We start from the raw sequence: 10,394 nt of genomic DNA, 5'->3' as shown, positions 1-10,394 counted from the left end.
AAATTATTATTTTCGACTTCATGCTTTAGGGGGCAGTTGTTACAAATCCATTTGGGCACATCACTCTCATCATCCAGATTAGTGTTTTAGGGCTCATCAAACCCTAATTTCAGTTGCTACATGCCCCAAAACAAGTCAACCTTTTGAATGTCTCCTTCCTAGACAGTTTCATGGCCTAAAGACATCGTGAAATGACATCTAGAGGGACCAACACAGGGAGGCCCATGCAAGGGTGCGCTACAGAGAAGTTAAGTCCATGCCAGGGTGCTCTGCAGAGCACTTAGGCCCTCTTTGACCTGTGCTGGGTGAGTTTGAGCGAAATTCACATAGGGTTTGGGGAATATTCTTATCTTCTAGAGCCTTCTAGAAGATTCCCACACTTATCATCTCCTATGAGCTCGAAAATGGATGAGGAATGAGTTAAGATACCTCCTATCCTCTCATCCCTTCCTCCATGGCGCTGATTATAAGTATGGAAGGCCATTCAATACCCTCGTTGATGAAAAAACCTCCTCCATCTTCCTATAAATTGAGCACTCATCTAAGTGATCAAGGGCTGGACTTTGATGAATTGTAAGGAGATAATGTTAGTTTGAGAATTGAGACTATTGTAAGTGTTGTTATGCTGCTGGAATGTCATGCTTATGATGTGATGTGGATGGAACCAAAGCTGGAGGAGTGACTTCGAATCAGGCTTCATGGTTGTAATTCCCCCTACTATTCAATAAAGTATTTACACCTTTTTCCATATGCTTATCTTGATATGTGATGCTTATATGTGTGAATGTATCTGATTCCATTTACTTGTAATCAATAGATCTTTTTCTTTGATTGGTTCTTTGTCTTCTGTTGATGTTTACAGGTACTTCTCAAGCGTGTTAAGTATGAGAAGGAGTGACAGGACCGATGCAAAGGAGATAAGAGGAAAGCAAAAGTACAAGTAGGTCTTCTCATTCTCTTTGTCTTATCTATTGTTTATAGAAAAAGGTTAAAGTGCTTCAAACTGTTGTTCTATATATGGCTACTTATCTACGGAATTAGTATTTATCTGTAAATACCAAATTCTTCATAACACCTTAGACTTGGCAAAACCCCTTTATATACTTTTTCCTATTACAATACCATGGTCCGCATACCATGGGCAGAGCTTAAAACAATACAAAAAATAAGGGGCTTTCGCCTTGCTAAAACCCCTTGAATCTTAGTAACCTGCGCGCTTTGCACCTTAAAATGTGGAGGCTTTTACAAAACTTAGTCAAAATTAGGAGCTACAATCTTCCATTCACCCTCATTTTCAAGAAAATGTATTTATGATAGTTATAAATAAAAATATAAATATAGTGGAGGTATGGTAAATAAATAAAATCTCTTTTGATACTTACTCCAAAGGTATGGTAAATAAATAAAAATACAAATAAAGTAGAGGTACGGTAACTAAATAAAACCTCTTTTTTATATTTAATCCATAACCCTCTTTCTATTTAAGAAGGCTCAAAAATGAGGTTTCATTTAAGTGAATCATATGGGCCAAATACCATATTTATAAAAGAGGTATGGTAAATTAATAAAAATATAAATAAACGAGAGGTATGGTAAATAAATAAAACATTTTTTTTATATTTACTCCATATGTCACCTTATATTTATGAACACGCAAGTGTGTAAATAAATAAAAATATAAATAAAGTGGAGGTATGGTAAATAAATAAAACCTCTTTCTATATTTAGTCCATAACCCTTTTTCTATTTAAGAAGGTTCAAAAAATAGGTTTTAGTTAATTGAATCCTATGGGCCAAATACCATATTTTTTTTTTCCAAGGAAAAAAACGAACTTTTTTATAAGGAATAAAAAAGTTACAAAGCATATGAGTTAACATTCAGCAGAAAAGCTGCCTGATAAGGAGCCAAGACTCCTCTGATAAAGATCATCAGTACCCCTTCAGAGCACTAACAAAAACTCCTGTACTCGGCCTGAACAGCCACAACCAAAGAAAAAAGAGCTGAAGTCCATAGTGTCTCCTGGGTCTCCTTTCATGAGGAAAACAACCCAGGAAAAAACCATACAGTAAAAACCAGATCACAATCCGCTCTATCAAACCAGAGCATAACAGTATGTAAGAGGAAAAATAAAAACACAGTTGACATATGCCACCGTTATCGTATGAGACAACAGACAAACTAGTGCATATAGATGGAAACCAAAAGAAAACACTATATGTTTGGAGGTAGATCCGACACACGGATCTAATCCTGAACCTGTTCTGTTACTCTCCAAGAGCCCACATCTTGCTGCAGGCCTTCTTTAGATAGTCGATCCGCCTCCTCATTGAACTCCCTGTAGATGTGATCAATAGAAAAGACATTAAACTGTTGTTTTAACATTTGAATTTCTTCTAGTAAAGGCATCAACATATAGTGCTGGCATCTATGCTTCCCATTAACCCAGTTAACAACATTCATCGAATCTCCAAAAATATGAACCGTGAGGATATTTTTGTGAAAGAGCCAACAAAGGAGCAGCTTTAAAGCAGTGAGTTCAGCAAAGTTTTTTGTTCCCCTCCCTATTCCCACTAAGGCCTTAAGTGAGTGAGAATCGCTAAGATGAATGCACACCCCAGCACCCGTGTAATCATTTTGAGCTGCCCCGTCAAAGAAAGCCCATGGTATCCCATCTCTGATACGAGGTTCCTTTCGCGGGACAAGATTTGCAGATTCTTCCTTTATAGGAATGCTTTCAAGGATGGCACTGCTTTGAATGGCAATAGCAGCCACCGGGGTCGACGAGCCTCTAAAAATGCTACGATTCCTTGCAATCCAAATACCCCAGCAAATGATGGGGGGTAAATTCCTCAGATTCCTCTCTTGAAAGTGATTCCACCAATATTCCTAGGCTGAGGCCAAACACTCTCCCTCCCATCTTAATTTAATATTTATGAGCCTTTCCACTTCATTCCAAAACTGTTTTGTAAAGGGACATAATAGGAAAAGATGGGCAATGGATTCGGAGTCAGCAAAACACAGGGGGCATCTTCCAGGACCCTGCTTAAACCGACCTTGAAGAATTTCCCAGGTAGGGATCTTACGGTTTAAGGCACACCAAAAAAAGATTCTAGCCTTTTTAGGGCATTTAAGTTTGAACAATGGCTTTGACCACCAAACAGGAGGGTTCCAGCCTTTATTCTTCATCAAGAAACTGTATCCAGCCTTTGGAGAATATAGCCCTGTCTCCGCATGAGCCCAAACCAGAGAATCCGGCCTATCCTTTATTCGTACATTGGATCTACTCAGCTCCTGAATGAATAGCTTCCATTCATTCCTCCAGACGGGATCTATTCCTAGATCGACTTCAGACTTCCAAGCCTGCCCCCATATTGATGACTGCTCCAAATTTGCAATCTGCCTTAAATTTCTAATTCCAATATCGTCCAGGTCAGTGAGCATTCCAGGAGAAAGGGCAAAACCCTCACTACACCCCACCCACGGGTCCCTACCGATCCTCAGATTCTCACCATTTCCGACCCGCCAAGCCAGCCCTTGTTCAATTACCTTAAAAGCCTCAGAAGTGGCTTTCCATATGACAAAACAATTTCTTCCTTTTTTGTTTGGCGTTCTAATCCAATCTTCGAGGGGAGTAGGGTCAATGTACTTTCTCTTGACTACCTTCGTCCAGAGATTTTCCATGGAGATGATTCTCCATCCTGATTTAGCTGCTAAGACTAGGCTAAAGTCAGTGGGACTTTTCAATCCCCATCCACCCCAGTCTTTTGGTCTAGCGATCTTGTCCCATGCCACCCATGGAAGAATTGAATCCTCTTTTGACCCAGACCACAGAAACCTACTGCATATCTGCTTTATTTTTTGAAGAATCCCTTTTGGGATCCAGGTCAAAGCTGCCCAAAAAACCGGAATAGCCTGAAGGACTGAATTTACCAGAGTAAGCCTTCCTGCTCTAGAAAGCCACTTGAAACTCCAATGGGAAATTTTTTGTTCAATCTTCGCAATTAGCCAATTACAATCTTGTTTTCTGTAAGCTAATGGTTTTAGCCAAAAACCAAGATATTTGAACGGCTGCTCCATATTACAGGTTCCAAAAGGCAAATGAGCTGCAATCACGGCCTCCTCCTGCCTATTGAAGCCCTCGAAAATTAGCTGAGACTTTCTCTCATTTATTTGAAGCCCTCTAGCTTTCAGGAATTGATCGAGAATGCGCTTTATCTCTAAAATTTCATTTAAGTTCCCATTGGAAAGCAAAAGAATATCATCGACAAAAAGAAGATGAGTAATGAACAGATTAACAGCAACTTCCAAACCTTTTACCAAACCTGAGCTTTTTGCCTTTGCAATAAGTCTGCTCAAGCCTTCAGCAGCAAGAAGGAAAAGCAGGGGGGAAAGCGGACACCCTTGTCGCAGCCCTCTTTGACTTTTAAAGAATTTAGAAGCAGCTCCATTTATCAAGACAACAAAATTTACATTTGTGATACATCCCATGATCCAATTTATGAAGCCCACCTGGAACCCCAGGTGTGTCAAGAGAAGCTTTAGATACATCCAACTGACCCTATCATATGCTTTAGATAGGTCTATTTTGAGTACTGCCCCTTTTTTGTTTGCTTGCCTGATACTGTGGATAGTTTCTTGAGCTACCCCTATAGCTTCATGAATTTGGCGCCCATCCAAGAAACCAAATTGTTCCTTTGAGATACAGAAAGATAAAAAGGGTTTCAGGCGAACTGCGATGATCTTTGCTATAATCTTGTAAATGGTATTGCACAGAGAGATAGGCCTAAAATCTTCAAAAGAACTAGGGTCTTCTTTTTTTGGAATAAGAGCTATGAAAGTTGCATTGAACGGGCCATAGATTTCTCCCTTCACTCTAGATTCCTCCACCACTTCAGTAATTTCTGCCCCGATAGATTCAAAAAAATGTGTAAATAGTTCTATGGTCCATCCATCAGGTCCTGGGCTTTTATCTTTTGCCATAGACTTTATTACACTTTCTACTTCTTCCTTTGTCACTTCTCTAAAGAGATCATCAGCTTCTTCCTCCTCCACAAAACGAGGAAAAGCTTGAGAAGTTCTGATGATTTCAGGCAGTGAGATCCCCCCTGGATCGGAGAATAGAGATTGGAAATGATTCTTTCCCATAGAGGACAGATCTTCAAATGATGAGGCCTCCCTGCCTTCAGAATCCCTCAGCTTCCAGATAGTGTTTGCATTCCTCCGCCCTCTTGCATAATTATGGAAAAATTTTGTGTTTTCATCCCCTGTTCTCAGCCAAATAGCTCTGCTTTTCAATCTCCACTCCTCTTCTCTATCCAATAAGATTTTCGCTTTTCTCTTTTCCAGAGCCAAGATTCTTTCTTTCGATTCCTGGGATGCATAAGCATCCACCTCTGGGTCTTCCAGGACCCCCAAGGCCTCATCAATGTTGACTAACTCTTCAATTTGTTTTTTCCTTCTAGCTGAAGCCCATTCAATAGCAGCTTTCTTAAGTCTCTTAAGATTATCCATGAATCGAGCTGCTTTATTTTCTAGATGCTCCGAGCCCGCATGTCTCCAGGTTTCTTTGAAGAGATTTATGAAAGATTCCTCCTGAAGCCAAGAGGCATTAAATTTGAATGGAGCAGCCGGTTTTGAAGGGGGCTTTGAGAATTCCAGCAAGATGGGAAAGTGGTCTGAGTTCCCACCTTCAGCCACCCATTGCCGGAATAGGAATATTGGATGCCAACCTTTCATTGATAAGAAAACGATCCAATCTTTTCGTAATCCTATCATCCCCCGTTCTTTTGTTCCTCCAAGTTGGTTTTGCTTTAATGATATTGACATCAATCAGATGATTAGAAAGGAGGGAACTGGAGAAGAAATCAGTCAAGGGATCCTCCCTCGCAGGAGGCCCCCAAGCTTCAGCGATCCCCATAGAAAAATTTAGGTCTCCCCCAATTATAAGGTTTTTATCTTTAAACAGTGCTTTTGAAAGGAGGTCATTCCAAAAAGAAACCCTTCCTTGACAAGGGCCGTAAACATTAACGATAAACAAAGGGATATCAAAATCAGGAGACACAACCTCCAATCCCAACACATTTGGAAATCCCCAGGAATTTAAAATCTCCAGCCTTCCTTTCTTAAACCCCAAGGCAAGCCCTCCTGAATGACCTGCAGCATCAGCAGCTATGAAGACCCAACCCGGTAAGAGTGAGCAGAGAGACAATTCAATATCCATACTTTTGCCCAAAGTCTCTTGAAGAAACACTATATCTGGGTTATTACGAGATATAAGGTCTTTCAGAGCTAGTTTTTTGGGTTTACTAGCTAAACCCCTGCAATTCCAAGAAAAACAAATCATTTTATAACCGCCTCAGGGGTTTTGCTGCTCTAAGCGCCCCAGGAATTGTCATCTGTTTCCCATCAACTACATCATAAACAGCTTTAGCTTGAGTTTTTGAAAGCATGGATTTTCGCCCTCTACCTTTCTTAGAACAAATCTTAGGGGTTTCTGACCCTAACCCACCTACAGGTTCCAGGGTCTCCTTCGAACAACCCGGCTTCTTGCTGTGGGATCTAAGGTTATAATGGCGAGCATCAGAAGAGGGTCCAGCACCCATACCCAAAGGGGGGAAATCCTCACAGTTCAGATTTAAAGAGGGCAATTCAGCAGAGAGATTATCAATATTTTGCATAACATACTTACATTTATTTAACAGAGAAACCCCCCGGTCAAAAGATTCAGAAAATAATGCCGTATTTTTTTGAGAGGACTGCATACCCGATTGATCTTCTTCGTTGATGATGGCCGGAACAGGAGTAGGAGGATCCATCATCGGTTGATCCTCAGGAGAAATCAGCGACCCCCCGTCCTCCTTGAGTTTTCCTTCCACTGACTGATGTATGAGCTCTTCCGCTGTAGTCCCAGATGGAATAGGCTCCTCCTGCGGACTCTAGACATGCCTCCTAGGCCCTTCCCACTCCTCTTCATCTCTTTGTGTCCTCCTCTTTCTCCTTCCCAGCGGGAAATCCCTCACCAGATGCCCATATTCATGGCAGCGATGGCAGCGGAACGGAAGGAGTTCATAGTCCAAAGGTTGTTCTACAACGAACTCCCTATAGCGCAAAGTAATAGATTTTGCCAAACCTTCCTTGGGGTTGAGTCTCACCAGGATTTGAGCCACCCCTTTCTCATAAGTATGAAGATACGACCTATCGGCGTCCAGATAGGTTCCCAACAAATTCCCTATAGACTTAAAAACAGAATCCGCCCAGAGAAATGGAGGTAAGCTTGGGGCCCTTACCCATACAGGAAACTCGTCAACCTTTTCTTTGGCGGCATCAAAGAGCGGCGTCCATCTTTTGAAGAATACCGGCCGGTTCCCGAATTCCCAATTTCGCCCTTCAACCCATTCCAAGGCCTCCTTGCTGTCGAAACTGGCCATGAACCATCCTTTAACCAGGGAATTTGTTTTGAAAGAGGCCGCTGGAGAGCCTATCCATTGTCGCGCCGCCCACTGCCTGAGGGCCTTGCCTGAAACAGGCCTCCCTCTGATCCTGCCCACAAGCGTAACCTCTGCTACCTCTAGAACGTCTTCCACCTGCACGTCCATTCCCAGAACCAGTTCCGAAAAACACTTAGTTTTCAGCGGTTTTGACTTCTTCCTTTTTTCTCCTCACCTTCTTAGCTCCGACTGTGTATTCTTATCACCGATATCTGGTGTTTGTACTCCAGATTCCCTTTGCGCCCCATCTTCAGGCCCTGCTGCATGATCAACCCCATTTCTTGACGGGGTTTCTACCAGCCCTTCTATTGGGATGCCAATCGCCTCTTTCTCGGAGAGGTCCCTCTCAAAACCTTTATCTGCCCCGAGCGATGAAGATACTAACCCCTGCTTAGCTTGCCCACCAGAATCGATAACCAGCCCCTCCGACCTTACAATACTCTGAGAAGGGTCCTTAGAAAAAAGACCTCTGTTAACAGCCAAGCGATGAGAACTTCCCCCGGCCTCATTCCCTGAATCTTTGAGTCCCCCTACGGACCTCCATACCCCTATGTTCTGAACAGAATTTATGATATCTTCTAAACCCCCTGACGGACAGAAAATTTTAGAAGGGGTAATAGACTTACCAGTCGGCGCAACAAAACCCTTGTCTCCCCAAGAACTCAGCTCAGCCTTAGGGCTTTCCTTCTCAGAGCTCTTTCCATTAAAGCCCAGGTTACCTGATAGATCCCAACTCTCGTCCAGCAGGCCTTTAGCAAAGCTTGAAACCCTTGTGACACCAGCCGAGATCGAACCATCTCCATGCCCATCAGACTTCCCAATTAACTCTCCGAGGGTCTGCGCGTTGATTTCCTTCCCCCATACCGTGATTAAATCTTCAGGAGATGGGTCAAGCTCCACCGACTCATTAGCAATTACCATGGTAAAAAACCTAAATGTCCGTAAATGGCAATAACCCTCCCAACCGTTACCCGAGAAAGACAGCTGAAAAACCGCCTGCAAACAAAGAAGGCATACAAAGCAACTATACCGGGACACCACAGCTCCAAGAAAGGTTCACGGGTTACAAACAGAAAACCGCTCTTGCAACCCTCGTTCGAAGCAAAACCCGCCAGCCTGAAGGAAATTTCCTTAACCCACCCGTCAATGCCCCGCCTGACCCACGACGTAACCAAAAGCTCCCTGGGTCTGCCAACGCTGCGCCTCCGTACCTGCGTGTCAACCTACAGGAGCCTGCATCACCTAGGCCTAGGGCCTAGGGGTCCCGAGTCGAACCCTACCTTCGCCATATCTTTCCTAATCATGGGACATGTTCATTACTTCTATCAAAAATAGGTAAAGGATCCTAGTAATATGATGCCAAATACCATATTTATAAAAGAGGTATGGTAAATTAATAAAAATATAAATAAACAAGAGGTATGGTAAATAAATAAAACATTTTTTATATTTACTCCATAAGCCACCTTATATTTATGAACACTCAAAAATGTGTTATATTTAGGTGAAGCCTATGGGCCAAATACCATGGGCCAAATTATTATTAATACCATGCAAAAAAAACATTATTAACCCTAATATTAGTATTAATAAAAATAAAGATGGAACATGGTATTGACCCATGGTATTCACATGGAATGCCCCCTATTTAAAAGGGGGAATTAAACTAGGATAGATCCATCTTTACTCTGGATCAAATATCGTGATATGAAAACTAACATATTGTGAAAAAAAATATTTGATGGGCTTGGTAGATCAAGAGTAAAAATGGATCTTGTAATTTAATGTCACTTAAACATTTTAACTTGGTTAAAATAAAAATCAATTATTAATTTTATTAATTTTTATAAATTACTAATAGTAGTTTTTAAGCTCCAGGTTTATGATAACCCATGGTATTGACCCATGGTAATACCATGGTATTCATGTGAGCATAGACTATGTAAAGGGGAAATTCTATAAGCTTAGATCCATCTTAATTCCAGGTCTACCAAGTGCTGGGAGGGGTAAATAGATTTCATACCTCTAAGAGTGGTAGATGTGGAGTTAAGATGGATATAGGTTGGTTTTTATGATAATGAAGATATTAAATAGACTTAGGAAACTATATTGTAAAAAATATCTTAAGGTGAATGGTTAAAGCTACATTTAGTCACTTCACAATATTTAGTAAAAAATACCAATATCTCCATTAATATTGGTTTTTCTAATTTAACAAAAAAAATTCAAAACAATGAAATCTTAACTCTTTCCGCATCACCCTCGCAGAAGAGAGATAGTCGCTGCCCAGATTTCCCACCATTTTTCAAACATTCTCAATATGATATCTTCATGAAAAAGTTAAGCTACTGATCTTGGATTAGTTGTTTGAAAAATATGATGGTTTGTACAACCTTTCATCTTCTCTGCTATTCTTAGTTTGTCGTAATGATCTGTAGGAGTTGGGTCACTGCACCATATTGTCCTAAAAGGTGGAGATTGTGCACCAAAAAGGAAATTAATCCACATGTTACAACGATGTTAAAAATGGTATGAAGGTAGTGAATTATGCTAATAAGAAATTTAGATTGGGAGAGACGTAGTTACATTTTTTTGTTTGGCCAAGGCAAGAGCGGATCCTTCTATTCAATTGAACATAAAAAGGAAATAGTGTACAAAAGGCTTAACCCAAAACTAGCCATTAGATCCTAAGCTAAAGATCCAGCGGATGAGAAACTTTTCGGGTGGCCAACAAGCGCGCCGTTTAACAAGCATATCAGACCTGATGAACTCAGTAGACCATAATTGATAATCCTATCGGGTCCATTTTTAACATAACCTTCATTCATTTTCACCTCCTGAAATTCGCCATATGCGTGCAATTCCAGATGGGTCGTGCAAACAACTTGAAACTTAACCTCTGTTTC

At 41.1% G+C, this 10,394-nt stretch overlaps 1 protein-coding gene across 1 annotated transcript; it reads right to left on the bottom strand.

Annotated features, from left to right (window-relative positions):
* Positions 1 to 2,245: 2,245 nt before the first annotated feature.
* LOC149208364 (uncharacterized) lies at positions 2,246 to 5,512 on the bottom strand. The gene is made up of 3 exons (XM_089398316.1): positions 4,994 to 5,512; positions 3,099 to 4,510; positions 2,246 to 2,807 (listed from the first exon to the last, which is right to left on the bottom strand). Exons 1-3 carry the CDS (start codon positions 5,510 to 5,512, stop codon positions 2,246 to 2,248), a joined length of 2,493 nt encoding a protein of 830 aa, XP_089254442.1.
* Between the last annotated feature and the right edge of the window lie 4,882 nt (positions 5,513 to 10,394).

Source organism: Pinus tabuliformis, chromosome 1_2, assembly GCF_031772625.1.
Source record: "Pinus tabuliformis cultivar Carrire ecotype Pingquan chromosome 1_2, CPIR1, whole genome shotgun sequence".
In the NCBI taxonomy this organism is placed as follows: Eukaryota; Viridiplantae; Streptophyta; class Pinopsida; order Pinales; family Pinaceae; genus Pinus; species Pinus tabuliformis.
The sequence above is the reverse complement of the archived record's forward strand: the minus strand, read 5'-3'. Positions and strand labels throughout refer to the sequence as shown.